At 45.5% G+C, this 25,913-nt stretch overlaps 1 protein-coding gene across 1 annotated transcript in view; it reads right to left on the reverse strand.

The window, feature by feature from the left end:
* Positions 1-9,608: 9,608 nt before the first annotated feature.
* Positions 9,609-25,913, reverse strand: part of LOC115121865 (ephrin-B2-like) — a 143,043-nt gene continuing 126,738 nt past the window's right edge. Inside the window, exons 3-5 of the mRNA XM_065025416.1 lie at positions 23,024-23,116; positions 18,692-18,763; positions 9,609-14,605 (exon numbers count right to left, since the gene is read on the reverse strand). Of these exons, the coding sequence (XP_064881488.1) occupies positions 14,154-14,605; positions 18,692-18,763; positions 23,024-23,116 (617 nt within the window). The 3' untranslated portion in view covers positions 9,609-14,153. The remainder of the gene's footprint in view (positions 14,606-18,691; positions 18,764-23,023; positions 23,117-25,913) is intronic.

The raw sequence follows: 25,913 nt of genomic DNA on the forward strand, positions 1-25,913 counted from the left end.
ACACTAGGCATGCTCTGGAGCTGTTGTCAGAGGACAAACACTAGGCATGCCCTGGAACTGTTGTCAGAGGACAAACACTAGGCATGCTCTGGAGCTGTTGTCAGAGGACAAACACTAGGCATGCTCTGGAGCTGTTGTCAGAGGACAAACACTAGGCATGCTCTGGAGCTGTTGTCAGAGGACAAACACTAGGCCCTGGAGCTGTTGTCAGAGGACAAACACTAGGCATGCTCTGGAGCTGTTGTCAGAGGACAAACACTAGGCATGGTCCTGGAGCTGTTGTCAGAGGACAAACACTAGGCATGCTCTGGAGCTGTTGTCAGAGGACAAACACTAGGCATGCTCTGGAGCTGTTGTCAGAGGACAAACACTAGGCATGCTCTGGAGCTGTTGTCAGAGGACAAACACTAGGCATGCCCTGGAGCTGTTGTCAGAGGACAAACACTAGGCATGCCCTGGAGCTGTTGTCAGAGGACAAACACTAGGCATGCTCTGGAGCTGTTGTCAGAGGACAAACACTAGGCATGGTCCTGGAGCTGTTGTCAGAGGACAAACACTAGGCATGCTCTGGAGCTGTTGTCAGAGGACAAACACTAGGCATGCTCTGGAGCTGTTGTCAGAGGACAAACACTAGGCATGCTCTGGAGCTGTTGTCAGAGGACAAACACTAGGCATGCTCTGGAGCTGTTGTCAGAGGACAAACACTAGGCATGCTCTGGAGCTGTTGTCAGAGGACAAACACTAGGCATGCTCTGGAGCTGTTGTCAGAGGACAAACACTAGGCATGCTCTGGAGCTGTTGTCAGAGGACAAACACTAGGCATGCTCTGGAGCTGTTGTCAGAGGACAAACACTAGGCATGCTCTGGAGCTGTTGTCAGAAGACAGACTAAGGTCCCCCAGCCACATTATAATTCACACGAGCATAAATGACCTGAGGGACCAGCAGGAAAGAGTGGCCACAGCACTCAAGGGAGTGATTGAAAAAGCTTCTTTCACTTTCCCCAACGCACAAGTGGTTATCTCCACCCTGCTACCACGAAAAAACATTCACCTTGCCACCATGCAAGCATTTCCCGGAACTGTGCCTCAAAACCTAATGTCTACCTGGCCCACCACTCTACCCTGGACTTGAACAGCCTTTACGACCAAGTCCACCTCTACAAGGCAACAATCCCAACTTTTTCCAGGACCCTGAAGGATGTCACCCTCAACCTCAGCCTCAGCACCTCACACAGGAGCAACAGACCCCCCGCCCAGACACGCAAAACACCCTCCCAGACCTGCAAGACCCCTTCCCAAAGGACCTGTACCAAGAGAACCCTCGCCAAGAGGACCTACACCCAGACCACAGCTTCACCAGCCACACCCTAACCAGCTGAGACCACCCAAAACAAACCCTGGCCACACCCTATATAGGCCCCCCCAGATCAGTCTTATGCCCCCCCCATGCACCCCAACATTGCAGCAAGGACCTCAACATGCCAGCTGCACATATGCCCAGGCCGTGAGCAGAGCAACAGGCCCAACCACCACTAATGCACCTCCACAAGTCCCATCCTGCAACCTAAGTGTAATGTATCAGATGCTCGGCATGCTCTGCTCACACCTACTGTAATGGTCCCGGTCTAAACCACACGAAAACAACACTGGATACTATGGAACACAAAGCTTTTACTATCTCATCATGGAATATACAAGGTCTGAGGTCATCTGCCGTTGGCCCAAAGAGCACTAACCCAGACTTCATCAAAGAAATTGGAGATATACACATTGTCATCCTACAAGAAACATGATATAGAGGAGTTGACTCACTGGTTGCCATCCCCAAAGAATGATGTTTCCACCTCCATGCTTCACGGTTGGGATGGTGTTCTTGGGGTTGTACTCATCCTTCTTCTTCCTCCAAACACGGCGAGTGGAGTTTAGACCAAAAAGCTCTATTTTTGTCTCATCAGACCACATGACCTTCTCCCATTCCTCCATCCAGATGGTCATTGGCAAACGTCAGACGGGCCTGGACATGCGCTTGCTTGAGCAGGGGGACCTTGCGTGCGCTGCAGGATTTTAATCTATGACGGCGTAGTGTGTTACTAATGGTTTTCTTTGAGACTGTGGTCCCAGCTCTCTTCAGGTCATTGACCAGGTCCTGCCGTGTAGTTCTGGGCTGATCCCTCACCTTCCTCATGATCATTCATGCTCCACGAGGTGAGATCTTGCATGGAGCCCCAGACCGAGGGTGATTGACCGTCATCTTGAACTTCTTCCATTTTCTAATAATTGCGCCAACAGTTGTTGCCTTCTCACCAAGCTGCTTGCCTATTGTCCTGTAGCCCATCCCAGCCTTGTGCAGGTCTACAATTGTATCCTTGATGTCCTTACACAGCTCTCTGGTCTTGGCCATTGTGGAGAGGTTGGAGTCTGTTTGATTGAGTGTGTGGACAGGTGTCTTTTATACAGGTAACAAGTTCAAACAGGTGCAGTTAATACAGGTAATGAGTGGAGAACAGGAGGGTTTCTTAAAGAAGAACTAACAGGCCTGTGAGATCCGGAATTCTTACTGGTTGGTAGGTGATCAAATACTTATGTCATGCAATATAATGCTATTTAATTACTTAAAAATCAAACAATGTGATTTTCTGGATTTTTTTTTCTGGACAGTTGAAGTGTACCTATGATAAAAATTACAGACCTCTACATGCTTTGTAAGTAGGGAAAACCTGCAAAATCGGCAGTGTATCAAATACTTGTTCTCCTCACTGTATATCCTGCCAATAGAATCCCCATACTTTAAAGATGACAGCTTCTCCATCCCTTTCCAGGCTCAGGGACATGTACTAGTCTGTGACAACCTAAATGGTGTAAAGTACTTGGTGTAAAGTGGTGTAAAGTACTTAAGTAAAAATACTTTAAAGTACTACTTAAGTACTTTACTTTACTATTTATAATTTTTACAACTTTTACTTCTACTTCACTATATTCCGAAAGAAAATTTTGTACTTTTGCTCCATACATTTTCTCTGACAACCAAAAGTACAGAATGGAAAATAGTCAAATTCACTCACTTATCAAGAGAACACGTGGTCATTCTACTGCCTCTCGTCTGGCGGACTCACTAAACACAAATGCATCTTTTGTAAATAATGTCTGAGTGTTGGAGTGTGCCCCTGGCTATCAAGACAAGACATTTGTGCCGTCTGCTTTACTAAATAATAGGAATTTTAAACGATTTATACTTTTACTTTTGATACTTAAGTAATTTTTTTAGCAATTACATTTACTTTTGATACTTATTAAGTATATTTTACTCAAGTAGTATTTTACTGGTCTACTTTCACTTATAATTGAGTAACTTTCTATTAGCTTATCCCTTGGCAGTAATACTGCAGCTTACTTTATCACTGACCTCAACCCAGAGTCTTTCAGAGCGTTCACAGTCAGCCCACTGACACCCCTATCAGATCACATCAAAATCATAGTCCACCTGAACAGAGCAGGAACTGCACACTATTGCACTGTCAAAGGAACTGCACACTATTAAGAAATGCTATAGATGGAAGGAAAGTAGTGTAGAAACCTACCAAAAATCAATTATACAACAGCAAATTCAATCTTTTTGGCTCTATAACAAAACATATACATGATCAATTACAAATCTTAGAATCAGCTATTAAAGACTACCAGAACACACTGGATTCTCCAATTACATCGAATGAACTACAGTACCAAATACAAGCCCTCCAACCCAAAAAGGCCTGTGGTGTTGATGGTATCCCAAATGAAATGATGAAATATACAGACCACAAATTCCAATTGGGTATACTTAAACTCTTTAACATCATCCTCAGCTCTGGCAACTTCCCCAATATTTGGAACCAAGGACTGATAATCCCAATCCACAAAAGTGGAGACAAATTTGACACCAATAACTACCGTGGGATATGCGTCAACAGCAACCTTGTGAAAATCCTCTGCATTATCATTAACAGCAGACTTTCCTCAGTGAAAACAATGTACTGAGCAAATGTCAAATAGGCTTTTAACCAAATTACCGTACAAGAGACCATGCATGTATTCACACTCCACACCCTAATTGGCAAACAAAGAAACCAAAACAAAGGCAATGTCTTCTCATGCTTTTTGACTTCAAAAAAGCTTTTGACTCAATTTGGCATGACGGTCTGCTATACAAATTTATGAAAAGTGGTGTTGGGGAAAAAAATACAATATTATAAAATCCAGGTAAACAAACAACAAGTTGGCAAAAAAAACACAATTTTTAACCCCACAGGGCCGAGGGGTGAGACAGGGATGCAGCTTATGCCCCACCCTCTTCAACATATATATCAACGAATTGGTGAGGGCACTAGAACAGTCTGCAGCACCGGCCTCACGCTACTAGAATCTGAAGTTAAATGTCTACTGTTTGCTGATGATCTGGTGCTTCTGTCCCCAACCAAGAAGGGCCTACAGCAGCACGTAGATCTGTCCCCAACCAAGAAGGGCCTACAGCAGCACCTAGATCTGTCCCCAACCAAGGAGGGCCTACAGCAGCACCTGGATCTTCTGCACAGATTCTTTCAGACCTGGGCCCTGACAGTAAATCTCAGTAAGACAAAACCAAAAAAGGTCCAGTCGCCGGGACCACAAATACAAATTCCATCTTGACACCGTTGCCCTACAGCACACAAACAACTATACACACCTCAGCCTAAACTTCAGAGCCACAGGTAACTTCCACAAAACTGTGAACAAGCTTAGAGACAAGGCTATAAGGGCCTTCTATGCTATCAAAAGGAACATACAATTTGACATACCAATGAGGATCTGGCAAATAAGTTACAGAATCCATTGCCTTTCATGGTTGTGAGGTCTGGGGTGGGTCTGCTCACCTACCAAGAATTCACAAAATGGGACAAACACCAAATTGAGACTCTGCGTGCAGAATTCTGAAAAATATGCTCTGTGTACAACGTAAAAAAAAACAAATAATGCATGCAGAGCAGAATTAGGCCGATATCCGCTCATGATCAAAATCCAGAAAAGAGCCGTTAAATTCTACAACCACCTAAAAGGAAGCGATTCCCAAACCTTCCATAACAAAGCCACCACCTACGGAGAGATTAATCTGGAGAAGAGCCCCCTAAGAAAGCTGGTCCTGGGGATCTGTTCACAAACATAAACATACACCACAGAGCCCCAGGACAGCAGCACAATTAGACCCAACCAAATCATGAGAAAACAAAAAGATAATTACTTGACACATTGGAAAGAATTAACAAAAAAAACAGAGCAAACTAGAATGCTATTTTCCAGAATACCTGAGCACTGTGACTGAACCAAAATTAAGGAAAGCTTTGACTATGTGCAGACTCAGTGAGCATAGCCTTGCTATTGAGAAAGGTGGCCACAAAATGAGATGGAAACTGATCTGCACTTCCTAACCTATCAAATGTCTGACCATATTAGAGACAGATATTTCACTCAGATTACACAGAACTGCAAAGAATTAGAAAACAAATCCAATTTTGATCAACTCCCATATCTATTGGGTGAAATACAACAGTGTGCCATCACAGCAGCAACATTTGTGACCTGTTGCCACAAGAAAAGGGAAACCAGTGAAGAACACAATCCATATTTCTGTTTATTTATTTCCACTTTTTTTACCTTAACCATTTGTACATCTTTACAACACTGTATATAGACATATTATGACATTCCAAATGTTTTTATTATTTTCGAACTTGTCTGAGTGTAATGATTACTGTTAACTTTTCATTGTTCATTTCACTTTTGTTTAACCATTTCACTTGCTTTGGCAATGTAAACATATGTTTCCCATGCCAATAAAGTCCCTTGAATAAAGCCCCTTGACGGACAGTCTGACGGCCTGACAGACAGACCGAAAAAGCGTGATAGGCGATTAAACTCTGTGTCAAGGTGAGTGAACGATGACAGCAGAGCTGAGAATGGTAATTACCTGTCCCTTCCCCAGCTCAGCCTGTACTTTGTAAACACAGAGGGTCACAAAGATCCCATCCAACCACACTGCTTGACCTCTGACTCCTAGCTGTCTCTCTGCTCAACTCTTACCATGACATTTCCGAGTTCACCTGTCCGTCAGGTGGAGGCCACCCACTCTCTCTCTCTTTCTCCGCCTCCCTCTCTCTTTCTCGTTCATATTGCTCTCTCTGTATGTCTCTCGCTCTCCCTCTCCCTTCCTTGCTCGCCCCCTATCATCTCTCTTGCTTCTCTCTGTTTGCCCTTCAAAAATCTTGGCATATTAATCACTCAACCGCCATAATCGTATGTTTCCCACTCCGGCGCTTTGATTTGATATGCAGATTCTTGAGTACCTTTATACGATTTACCGAGAAGCGAGAAAACATCTTCCTCCATCGTTGACCTTCGCCTATCCCCATGGCAACGACGTCTTAGCGCGATTGTTTCAGCGGCAAGTCAAGTGGGCCAATCCTTGGGTTTTAACTTGCCGCCGAAGATTTGTGTGTGTGTGTGAGTGAGTGAGTGTGTGTCTGCCGAAGCTTTTCAAAATCTAATTTAGGGGATTATCTGTCTATTGATTTTACTTAAAGTGATTTTTTTTAGCTGGTGTTATAAAGTAACAGTGATGAGACGACACACACACAGAGACACTCAGACACACACACAGACTAAGAAAGTAACAGTGAGAAGTCGTGGTGTTAGGCTTACTTCCTCTGAGAGGCTGGAGGAAGCTCAGCCGTCTTGCCTGGGAGAGCATTGTGTGTGTGTGTGTGTGTGTGTGTGTGTATTCATGCTGCATAGCTATCATCCTCACAAAGCATTAAAATTCCACTTGGTGCATTGAACTTGAACAGATTACCAGAGAAATGATTACCATGAAATTATTACGTGAAATTATTACTGTGAAATGATTACCGTGAAATGATTACCATGAAATGATTACCGGGAAATGATTACTGTGAAATGATTACCATGAAATGATTACCGTGAAATGATTACCATGAAATGATTACCATGAAATGATTACCGGGAAATGATTACCATGAAATGATTACCATGAAATGATTAAAATGATTACCATGAAATGATAAGAAGACCACAGGAGTCCAACTAAACAGCACTTAAATCCTAATATATATTGCAAGCTAAAGCATTACAGGGCTAATGGGAAAACACTTTTGTCAAGTCGGTGACTATCGTTGCTCACTGCCTTTCAAAGTGTGTTGTTTTATGGGAGTCAACATTGTCAGACCTGCGCCTACATGTCGACTGCTTGAACTTTACAAAACATGAACTTCGCTCTTCACCAACTTCATCCTGTAGCCATCACTTGCATTGAGGGAGGCTTTATTGGCAACCAATCATCAGGGTGTTTTAATTGACTCACACGAATGTAGACAAAGATGACTGAAAAAAAGAACCAGATAGCCGTGATTTATGTGTACAGTCGATATATACAAATAGAATGTGATATTTGAGACTCTCTCTCACTAAGTGATTGTACAATGTACGCATAATATTACACTATGATTTCAGTATGTGAGTGTGTGATATGGAGGTCAGATACATTTCATTCAGTTCATTTCAACATTATGTAGAAAATGTTTATACAACTATGGCAACACTGCCATGTTGATCTGAGCCTTGCTGTTGAGAAACCACATTACTGTCCGACTTTCAGGTGTCACAGATGCACTTCCTCTGACTTCACTCCTCCACTTTCGTCTACTGTCGGTTCCTTTAGCTTTACCACTCAAATGTGGCCGTTAACATGAGCTTTTAGTGGCTAGCAGAAGCTAACAGAGGCTAACTCAAAGGCTAACAAGAATACATTAACATTAGCTGTTTTAGCGGCTAGCGGAAGCCAACAGAATATAACCGTTTTAAGCCTAGGTTGTCATGGTATGGTCAGTGACTCATTACCTAGTTAAATACCACACTCTTTGTGTGTGATGGTGTGTGTGTCTAATCTCCTCTCACAGGCCACAGATCAAACAGTATGTTTGCAGCTGCCTGGTCATCTCTCCCTAGGCCACCTTGGTGAGTGTGTGTGTGTCTTTCTGGGATCAAAACGGCTGGAGCTACCAGACGCCAAAAGTTGCCATGGCAACGAGCCAAAGGGAGCATGTAAGGAGGAAGGAAGAAGATGGGGAGAGGGAGAAAAGGAAAGAAAGAAAGAGGGGAGGCGGAGAGAAAGGTAAGGGGAATATAGGAGAGAAGGGAGAGAAAGGAGAGGGGAATAAAGAGAGAAAGGTAGCTGGTACAGAATGGGAGGAAACAGAGAAAGGTAGCTGGTACAGAATGGGAGGAAACAGAGAAAGGAAGTTGATACAGAATGGGAGGAAACAGAGAAGGTAGCTGGTACAGAATGGGTGGAAACAGAGTAGGAAGTTGGTACAGGATGGGAGGAAATAGAGAAAGGAAGTTGATACAGAATGGGAGGAAACAGAGAAAGGAAGTTGATACAGAATGGGTGGAAACATAGAAAGGAAGTTGGTACAGAATGGGAGGAAACAGAGAGAGGAAGGAAGTTAGTACAGAATGGGAGGAAACAGAGCGAGGAAGTTGAAACAGAATGGGAGGAAACAGAGAAAGGAAGTTGATACAGAATGGGAGGAAACATAGAAAGGAAGTTGGTACAGAATGGGAGGAAACAGAGGGAGGAAGGAAGTTGGTACAGAATGGGAGGAAACAGAGAGAGGAAGTTGATACAGAATGGGAGGAAACAGAGAAGGTAGCTGGTAGAGAATGGGAGGAAACAGAGAAAGGAAGTTGATACAGAATGGGAGGAAACAGAGAGAGGAAGTTGATACAGAATGGGAGGAAACAGAGAGGTAGCTGGTACAGAATGGGAGGAAACAGAGTGAGGAAGTTGGTACAGGATGGGAGGTAATAGAGAAAGGAAGTTGATACAGGATGGGAGGAAACAGAGAGAGGAAGTTGATAAAGGATGGGAGGTAATAGAGAAAGGAAGTTGGTACAGGATGGGAGGAAATAGAGAAAGGAAGTTGGTACAGGATGGGAGGAAATAGAGAAAGGAAGTTGATACAGAATGGGAGGAAACAGAGAGAGGAAGTTGGTACAGAATGGGAGGAAACAGAGAGAGGAAGTTGGTACAGAATGGGAAGAAACAGAGTAGGGAGTTGATACAGAATGGGAGGAAACAGAGAGAGGAAGGAAGTTGATACAGAATGGGAGGAAACAGAGAGAGGAAGGAAGTTGATACAGAATGGGAGGAAACAGAGAGAGGAAGGAAGTTGGTACAGAATGGGAGGAAACAGAGAGAGGAAGGAAGTTGGTACAGCTGCATACGTTACAACTGACGTCATTTATATCGATATGTTGCCAAGCAAAAATAACGAAGCTGGGGAGGAACAGTGAAAGGATGCCTGCTGAGACAAACCCCTATAGGAGAGATAAGGAGAGAGACCTGACAGGGTCTATCCACAGGGTTACATCTGAGAGACTGGGCCTCACAGGAGTACATGAACTCTTTCTCACACACACACACACACACACACACACACACACACACACACACACACACACACACACACACACACACACACAATCATACAATAATGAACTCACAACCAGATCAGAGTGGTGCTTAAACATTTTTTTTAATCAACATTTTTCCAAAGCAGGAATGTACTAGTTTTCCCGTCTCTGTAGGGGTGTGTTGGAGTATAGGAGGAGGTCGAGAGGGGTCATAGTGATGGGGGGAGGGGGGAGGAGGGGAGGGAGGGGGACACAAAACCCATCTCACACATTAGTGTCCCAATACAGTCTCAACACGCCACGTACAAGAGCCAACTCGCTCTCTCTCGCCTTGCCTCGCTAGCTATTGGCACAAAGAAACACACACCACACACCATCAGAGGGGTGAGGGAGGAGGTGGTGTGCGTTTTCACAAAACAGGAAACCTCTCTTTTCGATAGGAGGATCTAGCTAGCGTCCATGAGAAAAAGCACATTGAGAACAATCCAAAGCAAACAGTGAAAGAGAGAGACAACCTGCTAGATGAACACTGACAGACATGAAAACTAAAAAGCTAGAGCTTTGAGTCCTGGAGGGAGCTTCTTCCCAGAGAGAAAGAGAAGAGAGGGGGATGGAGAAGGAGAAGAAACAGACAAAACCCACTGGGCACACACTGGTTGATTCAATGTTGTTTCCACGTCATTTCAATGAAATTACGTTGAACCAACGTGGCATAGACGTTGAATTGACGCCTGTGCTCAGCGAAGGAGCCATTTCTTCAGAGTACACACAAGTTCCAGAAAGAAAATTCAAGTGTTAATTTCTGTGGCAGTGGCCACCTTGGTCAAATAATGTAATTTCAGTGTCGGATGATTCCAGAATTCAGACACCAGAAAAGAGTTTGTAGTTTATTCAGACACCAGAATAGAAGTTGTAGTTTATTCAGACACCAGAATAGAGTTTGTCGTTTGGCTTGAGGTTGTTTTTGAAAGTATATTCATGTTGGTTGTTTATTTGTACTGTAGACAGGACAGACACATACACACAGACCAAGATGATGGTAGAGTACACACAGACCAAGATGATGGTAGAGTACACACAGACCAAGATGATGGTAGAGTACACACAGACCAAGATGATGGTAGAGTACACACAGACCAAGATGATGGTAGAGTACACACATACCAAGATGATGGTAGAGTACACACAGACCAAGATGATGGTAGAGTACACACAGACCAAGATGATGGTAGAGTACACACGGACCAAGATGATGGTAGAGTACACACAGACCAAGATGATGGTAGAGTACACACAGACCGGGGAGAAACTTTCCCCAGATTTTGTCCCATTTCTCTTAACACTTTCTAAGTTCAAAAAGTATAATGTGAACAGATAACACAGCATACAAATTATATGAAACAGAGAGAGCAGTTGTCATTGTAACACATTTAACAGCAATTTTCCAAATGAAGCTTCTCCAACAGGCACATGAATAACACACACTTTGAGTGAAGCTTCTGGAACAAACACACCCCTGTTGAGCATGAGGGATATTTCAAAATATGGCACAGTATCTATTGTCTTCTATTTTGTGTGAGTACATACGTATGTATTCAAAGGTTGTTGTGGCTGTGTTGGTCTAACACTTGTCTCAACAATACAGCGGCTAGTCTGTACAACATCACTGATCACACGGCATTGAAAAATGTTTTGTTCTAGAAAAAGGAAGTGAAAACGGGTATCATTAGACAGGCTTATAGTGAGACTGACAGGAGCTGTGTTTGAGGAAAAACACCCATACACATGCACGCGCGCGCTCTCGCTCTCACTCTCACTCACTCACTCACTCACTCACTCACTCACTCACTCACACACACACACACACACACACACACACACACACACACACACACACACACACACACACACACACACACACACACACACACACACACACACACACACACAGCCACACACACACACACACACACACACGGAGGACAAAACCTCTTTTCATCCTTCCGTCACACACAGAGGTTGACTTAATCATGGGTAGAAAGCCAGGACTGTGTGAAAAATAGGGAGCCACATGAGAGCAGTCAGTGTGTGTGTGTGTGTGTGTGTGTGTGTGTGTGTGTGTGCGTGTGTGAGGCAGAGATGTAGTGGTGTTGAATGCAATCAGTATGTATTTGTCCTCAGTATGTGTGTAAAATCAGCGTATTCTTTTGTATGTATGTATGTATGTATGTTTGTATGTGTGTGTGTGTGTGTGTGTGTGTGTGTGTGTGTGTGTGTGTGTGTGTGTGTGTGTGTGTGTATGACAGTGAAAGAGAATGTGAGAGGGATCAGTGTGTCTGCAGAGAGTGTCTATCATTATAATCAGCTTAAATAGTGTGTGTCTCAAATATAAAGCTGTTGTGAGGTAAAAGGGGAGTATGTCTGTCTATCTGTCAGTGTGTGTTTGTGTGTGTGTGTGTGTGTGTGTGTGTGTGTGTGTGTGTGTGGGAGATTAAATCTCTCCTCCTTATTCCACAGTGAGGTTTCCCCACTGAAATCCATTTCAGTTGCGTGTCCGTTCCTCTCCTCCCTCCTCCTAGGGTTCATCACTCCTTCGCAGCACTCCATTAAAGGAAAGACTCCTATCCTTCGCCGCAGTCATCACTTCACGCTCTCTATCCTTCCCAGGGATCCTTCTCTCATCCCTCAATTCCTCCTCCTCTTCTTCCATCTGTTCTCGCGTTCTTTTTCTTTCTTAGTGTGTAAGTCCTTCTTCAGTTTTTTCTCTCTGTCTTTTAACAGAAGTTCTGTTTTTAGTCACTCTCTTTTCTCCCTAGACAGTGACTCCGGTTCACCTTCTTGCTTTTCATTTAATTTATTTTGGAACCTTCCCTCGTTTATTTTCCCCCTTGCTTTTTCTTGTGTTGTTCAAAAACATTTGAAAAAAAAAACGTTCATAGATCGTTTCTACCTCAACAACTTCCACAAACGAGGTCTAAACTTCAAAACTACAGCATATTACAAGAACTATAAAAATATACATAGGGGTGGGAGGCCCAGAGGGAGACAGGGAGGGAGGAAGGGAGGGAGGAGGCGATGAGAGAGAGAGGGAGAAACCTCAGTTCGCCAGGAAAAGAAAAACAAAGGGATTCAATTAATTTACAACTCAAAGGGGAAGGAAATAAGGTCATGTTTCTAAAAAATAAACCAGCGGATAAACAATATCTAGCAGTAACAGTGGAGTTTTACAAGTGGAGGAATAAAAATGAAAAACAATAGAAAACAAGACGTCTAAAAATGACTTACTGGATATTCATATATATATATCATCTATAAGTGTTGATAGCGATAAAAAAATCTCACTTTCTTCCTATATTCGCTCACTTTTTTGAGTTTTGGTTTTTAAGACAAGTCTAAAGAACAAACACACACGCACGTTCTCTCGCACGTAGTGTATACACAGAGAAATACAGGCATACACACACACACTGACACACAAAACACACACATACTCGCTGTACTAAAGCACACTAACTGCACACACACCTGTACGTGTAGCAGTATCATAATTATTATCCTAGTCCCACATACACAAGCACACACATACACACGTTATTAAAATATACAAGAATCTGAATGTCACTAAGACTCAATTGGTCTGACCTCTGGCACCTGAGCCTGATCACGTGGCGAGAGAGTCAGAGGCCCCTGGTCCAATGAGAAACCATACACACACAAACAAACAAACTAACATTAGGGGACACAGTCTGTCTCAGGGGCCAGTCAAGGGCCAGTCAGGGGCCAGTCTCGATAGGTCTGCCATAGCACAGCACTGGAGATACAGACAGAGTTCTCTGGTTGGTTGGTAGTTGGACTGTAGGTTTTCTAGGGTCCGAGTCCCATAAGGCCATGCTGTGGCGTTACTAGTGTGTGTTCTCTCACACTAGCTTGGTGTGTGTTCTCTCACACTTGTCCTCATGGTGTATAGGGCGGGACTCTTCTCTTCAGCTCTGGATGGGGGGTTTCGATTCGCTGTGAGAAAGAAAGGGGTCGTAGCCCAGAGTACTTGTCATTGCTGTCCTCTTTAAAGGGCCCGGGAGGGGGGGGGGGGCAGTAGGGGGGTTATATACTAAACCTTCACTTGGCTTAGTGACACAGTTGAGTGAAGAGTGGTGGGCGTGAAGGATGGCCTCTTCAGTAAGCTAGACACACACACTTGTGGCTGTGGCTGGATAGGGCAGTTCATATGCTGTATAGTGCCCTAAACATCTGCTTTTGGAGTAAGTCATTGAGGGACTGTTGTAGGTAGGTTGTAGGTGGTACTGTACTGTATAGAACAGGGTATGTTGTAGGTAGGTTGTAGGTGGTACTGTACTGTATAGAACAGGGGATATTGTCGGTAGGTTGTAGGTGGTACTGTACTGTATAGAACAGGGTATATTGTAGGTAGGTTGTAGGTGGTACTGTACTGTATAGAACAGGGTATATTGTAGGTAGGTTGTAGGTGGTACTGTACTGTATAGAACAGGGTATGTTGTAGGTAGGTTGTAGGTGGTACTGTACTGTATAGAACAGGGTATATTGTAGGTAGGTTGTAAGTGGTACTGTACTGTATAGAACAGGGAAGGGTGGTAGTTGGTGGTACTGTAGGTTGTCATGGTGACGACCTTCATACTTTGTAGTAGATGTTGGCTGGGCTCTGGGGGGGCATCTCCTGGACGATGTAGACGGGGTGGCCGTAGTCCCCGCTCACCTTCTCGTAGTGAGGGCAGTACGCCGAGTCCGAAGTCCGCAGGGGGATGATGATGTCACTTGGTTCCGAGCCGTTGTTATTCCCGCTCCCGTGCCCACCGCCGTGCCCACCGCCGTGCCTCTTGGGGCTGGTGAGGGAGGACAGCGACAGGGGTGGGTGGTGGGACTCCGAGTGCTTGGCGTGTCGCCGCCGGTAACACACCACGCAGATCACCGCGGTGACCAGGAGGAGAAAGGCGGAGCCTCCTGCGGCGCCGGCGATGACAGCCACGTTGGAGGGGGGAAGGGGTCCGTTCTCACCACCCGTGCCTCCCGAACCACCGCCGTCACCGCTAGGAATCCTGGGATGAGTGGTGTTACCAGTACCACCTGTAAAATGACACAATAAATGTTTACTTTAAAAGGATACTTTGGGATTTTGTCAATGAGGCCCTTTATCTACTTCCCCAGAGTCAGATCAACTCCTTTATCTACTTCCCCAGAGTCAGATCAACTCCTTTATCTACTTCCCCAGAGTCAGATCAACTCCTTTATCTACTTCCCCAGAGTCAGATCAACTCCTTTATCTACTTCCCCAGAGTCAGATCAACTCCTTTATCTACTTCCCCAGAGTCAGATCAACTCCTTTATCTACTTCCCCAGAGTCAGATCAACTCCTTTATCTACTTCCCCAGAGTCAGATCAACTCCTTTATCTACTTCCCCATAGTCAGATCAACTCCTGGATACCCTTTTTGTCTGTGTGCAGTTTGAAGGAAGCAGATAATTGCCCTCATTGCCAAAATCCCAAAATATCTCTTCGCTAACCTTTTACATTTCATATGTTCAGTGTTGGTTGTAGGGATAAATATTTTCCCGAAGTAGGTCAAGTTTCAATACTGGATTCATTCATATTTATCCCACGAAATACTGCAAAAATTTGAAGTGGCCATTTAAAGCACTGAAAACCAAGTCACTATGCCAGGGTTCTCTCCAAATAAGAGGGGTGCTGTGCCACCATGTGAAGATCACAGAGCAAATGAAACTGATATTTAGTCAAGATAGTTACTCTCTCTTTGATCACCAATGACATTGTTGTGAATTGCGAAACAGGTCATTCATTCAGAGCATTCTCATGTTCCTCAACTAATTCAGCGCATTTCAGCAGTAGGCTATATCTCGACACAGAGTGTACTCCGAGGAGACTACAGCGCTGCCCAATCACACAAAGTTTGTAACGCCAGTCAAACAAAAGTCAAATGACCAAAGTTGCGAAGCTTGTAGATCACTTCCTTCCACGTTTGACAGAACATCTCATATATTTGGCAAAAATCTAGTTGATGATTTTACAGACAGCAGATCAGCTCATGAATAACGGGGAGATGAAGAGTGGAAATAGTTTAAATATCAACGTATCTTAACGGGGACCAAGACCGTTTCAAAAATATCCATATCTACTCCCGAGTGGTGCAGCAGTCTAAGGCACTGCATCTCAGCGTTAGAGGTGTGACAACAGACACCCTGGTTCGAATCCAGGCTGTATCACAACCGGACGTGATTGGGCGGCACAGAATTTGCCCAGCGTCATCCAGGTTTGGCCGGTGTAGGCTGTCATTGTAAGTAAGAATTTGCTCTTAAGTGACTTGCCTAGCGAAATAAAAAAACACCAGCCTACTGTTTGTTGTTGATCATACATTCTCTACTGAAGCTCTCATAAGGGCAGAGAAGCGGGCAAATGTTGTAGCGGAGAGACGTGTTTTGATAATGCAACCTATGAATTACAGAATAAAGTTAGGAATTTTCATGCGAGACAGTAGTCAGGATTTGGGTTTCGGTGGGATTGGGACTGGATCAGAAAATTGCCTAGGCTCTAGAACAGGAGAAGATAGAATTTTCCCTCATGCCTTTCTGAATTGTTAACAGACAGCCTATCTAGTGAATTGTGCATAGGTCTATCAAACTGTCTGAAGAGTCACAATGACAGCTCAAAGAGGCACGCGTTATTTAATAGACTTTTCTGTAAAGGTTTCCTGTAGGGTTTATTGACTGCATTCGGGTCGCGTGTGCAGTCGGGAGGGTCAATTATACATGTGCTTCGAATGAATGGCAACTTTGTGTGAAGTAAATAGGCAAGGATAAAGACTTCTATGTGACAACCTGTCTAACCTTGCTAATTTGCTGCTGCGTTATTGCGGCATTGTGGAAAATGTCATTTCCAGGGTCCTGTCATTGAATGTTTGTGTTTCCTGGGATCCCGGTTACCCATGCTAATCCCTAGTTGGGGGTAACGTGTTTCAAAACGAATGCAGTACAGTAATTAAATTACTTTTGTGAATAACGACAAGAAAGTCCAACCTTCTAATATTATGTTCTATAAACTCTTTATGTACTAAAACTCGGGTGGTGGAACCAAGGTTTTGGCAAAATGCCTTTTCAGAGTGTAACCTCTTACATGTACATACTACGCGCCAATAAACAGTCTACACCACAGCAAGGTGACTAACAGTCTCCCTTCAGTTATAGTGGCACGAACACGAAAGGCTACACCAGGAGGAATGCAGCAAAAATGCAGCCAATGTGACCGTGACCATATGTGGTCTGTCTATCCACATGAATAAGTGGATGGCATTGGATATAAGAGTGTTTGGAATGTTCCTGTGTGCCTGTGGAGAGGCCTACTGAGAGACTGGCTCTGGCTTGAAGCCACAGCAACCTACAGTGTGTGGATCAAGGTAGCGCTACATCCCTTAAGCCTAACAACGCTGTTTACGTAGCATTAGCGCTATCCACATGAAGGAGCCCGAATGGTTGGGTGGTTTATGCGGAGTCCCAAATGGCACCCTGTTCCCTATGTAGTGCACTACTTTTGACCAGGGCCCATAGGGCGTTGTGCAGGACTCTGGTCAACAGTAGCACACTATATAGAGAATAGGGTGCAATTTGGGAAGTAATCTGGGTCTCTATAGCTTGAGACCACAAGGTGAAGCTGCCTGGTTGGAACCTGGTCCCAACCGCACGGTCCGACCGCATGTACGGTTACGGCCCAGCAGGTGTCTGGTGGGTTTGGGACCCCCTGTGAGGAGTGGTCGTGTTGCCCGTGCGAACGTTGGTGCTGGTAGCGTTTAGGGTGGTAATGCGAAGCGCGGCAGTGGGATTGGGTTATCATTATTCTTGGCACATTCCCCACTCATTTTCTCTCTCCTCCCTCTCTTCTCTCATCTCGTCTTCCCCTCACTCTGTGGCTCTCCCTCTCTCTGGGTCATTGTGGACATAATAACACCCCCCTCGGCTCGCCCTTTCATCACCCCCTATTGCGAGCTCCCCTACCGCGTACACAGGACTAACTGACTGACTGACAGAGAGGCAAAACGCTAATACTAGTCGCCAATTCCACTCTCCCCCTCTCGCTTTCTTCCCTCCCTTCCCCTCTCGTTCCCTCCATCCCTCCATTACCCAAACATCTCTCTCCATTACCTCCTACTCCTTTCACCAGCTCTCTCTATTATCCTCATATTCCCTCGTTCTCCCTCCCCCTCCCTCCCCACTCTCTGTCTCTTTCCTATTCAACAGTACAGCCATCTAGTGTCCCTCCCTCTCGCTTCTCTTCCCTTTTCAGTGTTTATCCCTCTTTCTCTTTCAACAGCTAAAGCCATCTTCTTCTCTTCTCACTCCCCTTTTCTGTCTTCCGTGCTTTCTCCATTACTCTCATCAGTTCTCTCATTTACACTTCACACTAGAGAAATGACCTGTGTGGCAGCATCCCAAATGGCACCCTATTCCCTACATAGTGCACTACCTTTGATTAAAGCCCTATGGGCCCTGGTCAAAAGTAGTGCACTGTATAGGGACTGGGGTTTAGTTTGGGACACAGATGATGTGTCTGGGACAGAACAACCCAGCACACAAAGAACAGGTCAACAAGCTCCCTGCGATGAGGCAACATCCCGCTCCTCTCCTCTCCTATCCTTTCATCTTCCTCTTCTCTCCTCACGCATCAGCTACCCTCCACACCTCTCCTCTCCTGTCCTCTTTCCCCTCCTCTATCTCCCTCTCCTCTCTCTCTCTGCTCAGATTTATAATTTTCCTCTCCTCTCTTCTCTCCGCGGACCAACAGAAACCAGGCCGCCCAAACTAACGACCATAATAACTCTTTCAAATTGCGCCCCCGTTCTCCCCCCTACTCCCCCCTCTCCGGGTAGCTATTAGTGCTGTCGTTCCTCGCCTGCGCCACTTAGCTCTGAGGGAAGGAGAGGAAAGGAGCGGATGGACAGAGAGAGGGATGAGAGCGATGGAGGGATGGAATTAATAGAGACCCCACAGATGTTGCTGGCTCGTATCCTCCATCTGTCGTTTTTTTACCGTCCCTCATTCTCTGTCGCTTCCTTCCTCTCTCTACTCACTCGCTTTTTTTGTCTTTTTGGTTGAAGTTTGTCCTCATGACAGTGTAAGTATGTAAGCTCTTCCACACCCCTCTTACCTGTATTTCTGGTGTTGGTGCGGCCCGCGCTTTGGTCTGGTTTGGCAGGTTTCGGGGGCAGTCCATAGGGGTCTAGCAGAAAAAAACAGGGGTATACCCCGGTCAAGATAACACAACCTCAAAACAGGTACACCAATAATAAGATCTCTGTGGCGCTAATGCAACGCCTCTGGGGCCCATTAAATGAAACTAAATATTGATCGTCTTCCAACGACATTTTCCAAAAGAGCTATCCAACAAGATTAAAATAGGATACTTAAAGAGTTTCCATTTGTAAAATGACCACAATGAATATAAAACTGTAATAAAAGCCCATCATCTCCAATTACCACACCATCCCATCTGTCAGACAGGGAACAGCCCCACTGAAGTGCTAGGCTGCGTCCCTATGGGCTCTGGTCAACAGTAGTGCACTATAAAGGGAATAGGGTGCCATTTAGGACACTTAATATCCTCTAGCCATGGCTATGACAGAGTCCCATATAGATTTACTGAGGGGGACATAATAAACGTCCCTATTGTGCTGAGTACACAGAGACTGCACAATGTACAGACACACACGCGGACACACAGTCTATGTGCAGAGCTATAATTCTACACTAACTGACATTTACGAAGGTTCATACACAGTGGCAGGTATTATTGGTCAACGGGCCCTCTGATGAAAGACAGCCAATCAGAACTTGGCATGAGGGGAGTTTGGATCAATATGACTGCTGGGGCTGCTGAGGGTGGACTCTAGTGTGTGTGTAGGAAAGAAGAGAGAGAGAGAGAAAGAGAGAGAGACTGTGTGTATGTTTCTCAGAAAGTGTGTGTGTGTGTGTGTGTGTGTGTGTGTGTGTGTGTGTGTGTGTGTGTGTGTGTGTGTGTGTGTGTGTGTGTGTGTGTCAGAGCAGAGCTGAGCAGTGCTCCATCTCATCAGGGATCTCTATGCGGTGGCACAGTGTTTGTTAAGACGACGAACAGAGCAGACATGACCTTTCAGACACACAACATATAACACAGAGAGAAGAGGAAGAGAAGGAGAGAGGACAAGAGAGAGAGGAGAGAGCGGGAGAGAGAGAGGGAGTGAGAGAGAGAGGAGAGATATAGAGAGGACGAGAGAGAGAAGAGAGAGAGGAGAGAGGACGAGAGAGAGGAGAGAGCGGGAGTGAGAGAGGGAGCGAGAGAGAGAGGAGAGATATAGAGAGGGGGAGAGAGAGAAGAGACAGAGGAGAGAGGAGAGAGGGAGAGAGAGAGGGAGAAAGAGAGGAGAGAGGGAGAAAGAGAGGAGAGAGAGAAGGAGAGAGAGGGGCAAGGAGGATGGCGTGGGGGAGAGGGAGGTATTGAGGGAGAGAGTGGGGGGTGAAAGGAGCAAAGAATATGGGTGGGGAGGGAGGGAGGGAGGGAGGGAGGGAGGGAGGGAGGGAGGGAGGGAGAGCTTGAGTGAAAGAAAGAAAGAAAAAGGGAGGGGAGAAACGGAGAGCAAGGGGAGAACAAGAAAGGTGAAAGAGAGTCAATGATGCCGGTTTTCATTGAACCAGCAATGAAAGAAAGAGAGAGCGAGAGAAAGAAATAAAGTAGATATAGAGGGAGTGCTATGCATCTCCTCTGGGTGGGCTGTGTGTGGAGAATGATGGAGAGATAGAGACAGCAGCAGCACTTCCCTCTCAGGATAAGAGCTTCCACAATACGCACAACAACACACAGAGCAGATAACACTGTTGGGGAAATGTGTGGGAGAGAGGAGGGAGTGGATTATATTATGAGGAGTGTGTGTGTGTGTGTGTGTGTGTGTGTGTGTGTGTGTGTGTGTGTGTGTGTATGGACGGGTGTACATATGGTTGTGGGGTGGGGTAGAGGAACGAGGGATGAATGGGTGGGGTGTTCAATGAGAATGCCTGTGTTCAATGAGAATGCCTATGTGGGTAAAAATGTATTATTTGTGTGTGTATTAGTGCTGAGCGATTAACCGAAATGTGGGTTATTGATCAGTTTTTAAACTAATTGAAGTTGGTTCAATTATTTGAGTTCCATTTAGTTTTTCTGTGAGCTCAATATGGACATTGCACAGATCCAGCCTGAATTGTTCGATGTAGTAGGGAGTTGTAGTTTCCAACAGGCCAATATTCTACATAGTTTACCACATAAATGTGGTAATTAACTACAATGACCACAATCCATTGCGCATCTACTTGTCCGGTCTGTGTTTTTTGTACGCCTGCTACAGAAGAGTCAGAATACACGATTGTGAGAGCAGCTGTTGCTTCGTGAGGCATCTATACCTGAAAATACATGATCTAAGTATCATAGTTGCTATTCAGCAGTCATAAAAGTATGCCTTCTTTACTTGAAGAACTACAAAATAGTGATTTTGTCAGACAGCATAGGCAGCAGCTCTATAGAGGTGATGAACCTGAATAAAATAATAAAGTCATCAATAAAACAAATGTAATATACACAACAACTGAAATGTTCAAGTAAAGTGAATAAATGATGGTTAGTAAGTGATAAGCAGTAATGGACAGTCACTACCATCAAGGGACTTTTATTCATTGTTTTATTCTGTGCTGTTACAGCCTTCAACCCAAATAATCTAAACCGTGAGAATTGTTGAATAATCGAACCGACACAGAACTGACCTAGTGTCTGTATGTCTGTGTAAAATAATACTGACCTCTGTATTTATTTGTGTGTTTACAACCAAGTATGATAATGTGTATCGAAGAGAAAGTATGACTTTGGCCTCTCTCCGTCACCCAAGGGCAACCGCAACAGTAGAGTCATTAGCAGGGCCAATAGAGAGCCTTTCCTCGCCACGGTATATATACAGAGCCAGGAGCTGCACCAGTGGTGTTGATACCCAGAAAGAGCAGCCTACTCCCTACCCTGGGAGCAGCCAGGTCACCAGTGGTGTTGATACCCAGAAAGAGCAGCCTACTCCCTATCCTGGGAGCAGCCAGGTCACCAGTGGTGTTGATACCCAGAAAGAGCAGCCTACTCCCTACCCTGGGAGCAGCCAGGTCACCAGTGGTGTTGATACCCAGAAAGAGCAGCCTACTCCCTATCCTGGGAGCAGCCAGGTCACCAGTGGTGTTGATACCCAGAAAGAGCAGCCTACTCCCTACCCTGGGAGCAGCCAGGTCACCAGTGGTGTTGATACCCAGAAAGAGCAGCCTACTCCCTACCCTGGGAGCAGCCAGGTCACCAGTGGTGTTGATACCCAGAAAGAGCAGCCTACTCCCTATCCTGGGAGCAGCCAGGTCACCAGTGGTGTTGATACCCAGAAAGAGCAGCCTACTCCCTACCCTGGGAGCAGCCAGGTCACCAGTGGTGTTGATACCCAGAAAGAGCAGCCTACTCCCTACCCTGGGAGCAGCCAGGTCACCAGTGGTGTTGATACCCAGAAAGAGCAGCCTACTCCCTACCCTGGGAGCAGCCAGGTCACCAGTGGCGTTGATACCCAGAAAGAGCAGCCTACTCCCTACCCTGAGAGCAGCCAGGTCACCAGTGGCGTTGATACCCAGAAAGAGCAGCCTACTCCCTACACTGGGAGCAGCCAGGTCACCAGTGGTGTTGATACCCAGAAAGAGCAGCCTACTCCCTACCCTGGGAGCAGCCAGGTCACCAGTGGTGTTGATACCCAGAAAGAGCAGCCTACTCCCTACCCTGGGAGCAGCCAGGTCACCAGTGGTGTTGATACCCAGAAAGAGCAGCCTACTCCCTACACTGGGAGCAGCCAGGTCACCAGTGGTGTTGATACCCAGAAAGAGCAGCCTACTCCCTACCCTGGGAGCAGCCAGGTCACCAGTGGTGTTGATACCCAGAAAGAGCAGCCTACTCCCTACCCTGGGAGCAGCCAGGTCACCAGTGATACAAGTCAGTATTCGACGTCCATCCAGGTCTGGGGACGTCGGGAGATGACATGGACACCGGCAACTAGGAGCAGTAGCGAGCGCTGTAACCTTCCAGTTGGTTTACTCATCTGATTCTGAAGGTTGCAGGTTCGAAACCAGTGATAGAAAGTTGTTTTTGAGATGTTTGTTTTAAAACTATCCTGAGCTTTAACCCTAACCTTAACCGTTCGGCATGAATGCCTGCACTTAACCTTAAACATCATTCTGACGTGAGACTGTGAGAACTAGTTGGTGTGAGCGGGCATAGGGAGCCAGTATCAGAGAGAATAGTGGTGTTCAGAGTGTTAGTGAGTGAAGTCAACAGGCCTCATTAGAGCTGTGTGATCCTGGATGCTCCTCTCCTCCAGCTCTCTGCCTCGAATCAACACTAATACACTCCGAGGAGAATATAGTAGTCGGTGTGTGTTTTTCACTGCGTGTGTGTGTCAGTACTCACTCTGTCCCACTTTAAGGACCACTTTCATGCCCTGCGTGGCACACACTCCTCCCCTCATACTCTCCAGACCCTGGCGCGTCCCATCTGACGTGGCTGGAGGGGGAAGAACATAGAACACATTAGGAGGAGTGTCACACACACACACACACACGCACGTGCACACACACAAACAAATGCATGTACACACGCACTTATGCACACACATACAATAACTCCAATCTTCCTTTCACAATGCCTCCCATTCATACAGCCAAACCATTCTACCCAACCAAAACATGAGTGACATTTGCAGGCGTAGTGATTAAACTCACACAGAAGCCGTGAAATGTCACAGTCCTACAAGATGGGAGGCTTTTAATAGGTGCTAAGGTCTCGGCCCAGAGGATCTCATTTAACAGCCTACTGACTGAGCTCTGTGGACTCAGTCACTAATACAAACTAATTAACTTCAATAAACTGCCCTGATATAGAAGTATACTATGTAGACTGGACCAACACACTGGAGGACAGAGAGATGGGCTTGTAGCTCCAGACTAGATGATGATGATGATGATGATGATGATGATATTATTATTATGACGAAGGGACGATAATCAAAGTTTATGATTGGTGATATAAAATGGAGAAATGGACATCTGCAATAAGTAATGGAACAGTACAGCAGTGTGGTCATTTAGCAGATGCTTTTATCCAAAGCAATTTACTTGTGTTAAGTAAACAGTTTGGTATTTGAACCCACAACCCTGGTGTTGCAATCACCATGCTTTTATCCAAGTTAGCCAGTAGAACCACCAAACAGGCTCTGCTCGTTAGAGAACTGTTCAGGCCGGGAGAGGGGTGGGTAAGAGAGGTGAGAAGATGGGGGAGTGCAGGTGGGGAGAACGGAGAGGATACATAATGGCACAAATCGGTACAGACTAATGTAATCCATAGGCTGAGTCTAAAATAATTTACTGAGAGAAGAGAGGGGCGAGGCATGAAGAGAAAGGATGAGAGCAAATTTAAATTTGTTATGTTTTAATTATTATTATTATTACTTAAAAAAAATATATATTGTCACATACAAGTGTTTAGCAGATGTTATTGTGGGAGTAGCGAAATGCCTGAGCACACCCTTCCCTTCTCTTTCTCTCCTCTCTCTTTCTACCTCTCGCCTCCCTCTCTTTTGGTTCAAGCCTCAAGGGCAGACCTTTGCTTTCCTCCCTCAAAAATACATCCCTCCCTCCATGTTTGTCTCTCTTTGGCTTGAGGCTACAGACTAAGGTGTTGGACGGAGAGGAGATAAGGGAGCAAGGGAGAGCCAGAGAGAGGTGTGAAAGAAGAGAGCCTAACTCATCACACCTCTCCCATCCCTCCGTCTCTCCTGCCAGCCTGTGAGCGTTGGGAAGTGTAAAAGGAGGAGAGCGAGAGAGAGAGAGAGAGAGAGAGAGAGAGAGAGAGAGAGAGAGAGAGAGAGAGAGAGAGAGAGAGAGAGAGAGAGAGAGAGAGGAGAGAGAGAGAGAGAGAGATCAGCAGAGGGCAAGGACATCAAGATGGAGGGATGGAGAGGAGAGCGAAGAGAACGGTGGAGAGATGCTTGAGACGATGAGGGGGAGAAAGGAGAGACCGGCTGAATGGGAGGAGAGGAGAAACACACAATGGAGGGGAGAGAAAGGGGCACAGATGGAGGTAAAAAAAAAGGACTGAAAGGCTGGAAAAGGATTGAGGGGAAGAGAAGAAGGGAAATGATCGCTTTGGGGAGTTTAACGAAGAAGACACTGAGATCATAAGAGCAAGGGAACGCAGAGAGCGGGAGGAGAGAGACACTGATCGTTTATGACAAGCTGTTGCTGACATGACTGAGGCAGTAGACTATGAGAAGTGATAGACATAGCGTGAGAGCGAGGAAGAGAAAGGGAGGTGAAAAGAGACGACTTTAAGCTGTGGTCACTTATGGTAATGGTTCAAAAGAACACAAAGAAAAGAGAAAGATAAAAGAGAGGGATTATGAAAGTAGCAGTAGCATGCTCTTTAGTCTTAACCACATCACTTTGGAACACAGGAAAAGAGAGAGAACGAGAAATAGCAGGAGAAGAAAAGAAGGAATGTGACGATGCGGTTTGGGGGTGGAGGAGTGGACACAGAGTAACTTGGGATGAGCTGAGAGAGGAGAGAGAACAGGAATGGAATGGAAAGATAGGGAGGGAGGGAGGGAGCGAGCAAGGGAGGGAAAGAGGGAGGGAAAGAGGGAGGGAAAGAAGGAGGGAGCGACGGATGAGTAATTGAGACAATGATCAGCAGTGATGGGGATTTGTAGAGCACTCGAGGACGCCACCCTCTTCCTCCGACGAAAAATAGAAGGAACGGAAAGACGACCAAGTTGAAAAACGGAATTAATGAAATAATACCACAGTCAACCTCAATCAGCCGGCACAGTCTGTGCCAGAGTAGAGCTTTAGACAAGTGTGTATCGTGGGTGTATCGTGTGTGTGTGTGTGTGTGTGTGTGTGTGTGTGTGTGTGTGTGTGTGTGTGTGTGTGTGTGTGTGTGTGTGTGTGTGTGTGTGTGTGTGTGTGTGTGTGTGTGTGTGTAGCCTGTCTGCCTGTGTGTCTGCTTCTGTATGTGTGTCCAAGTCTTTCTCTGACCAGACCAGTTCCAGATACAGTATAACAGGTAAATGGCACCCTACTCCATCTATAATGCACAACTATTGATGCAGCCATTACGTCTGAATACTGTCTGATACAGTCTGAATACAGTCTGATACAGTCTGAATACTGTCTGATACAGTCTGAATACTGTCTAATACAGTCTGATACAGTCTAATACAGTCTGATACAGTCTGAATACAGTCTGATACAGTCTAATACAGTCTGAATACAATCTAATACAGTCTGATACAGTCTGAATA

Source organism: Oncorhynchus nerka, linkage group LG12 (assembly GCF_034236695.1).
Source record: "Oncorhynchus nerka isolate Pitt River linkage group LG12, Oner_Uvic_2.0, whole genome shotgun sequence".
Lineage (NCBI taxonomy): Eukaryota > Metazoa > Chordata > Actinopteri > Salmoniformes > Salmonidae > Oncorhynchus > Oncorhynchus nerka.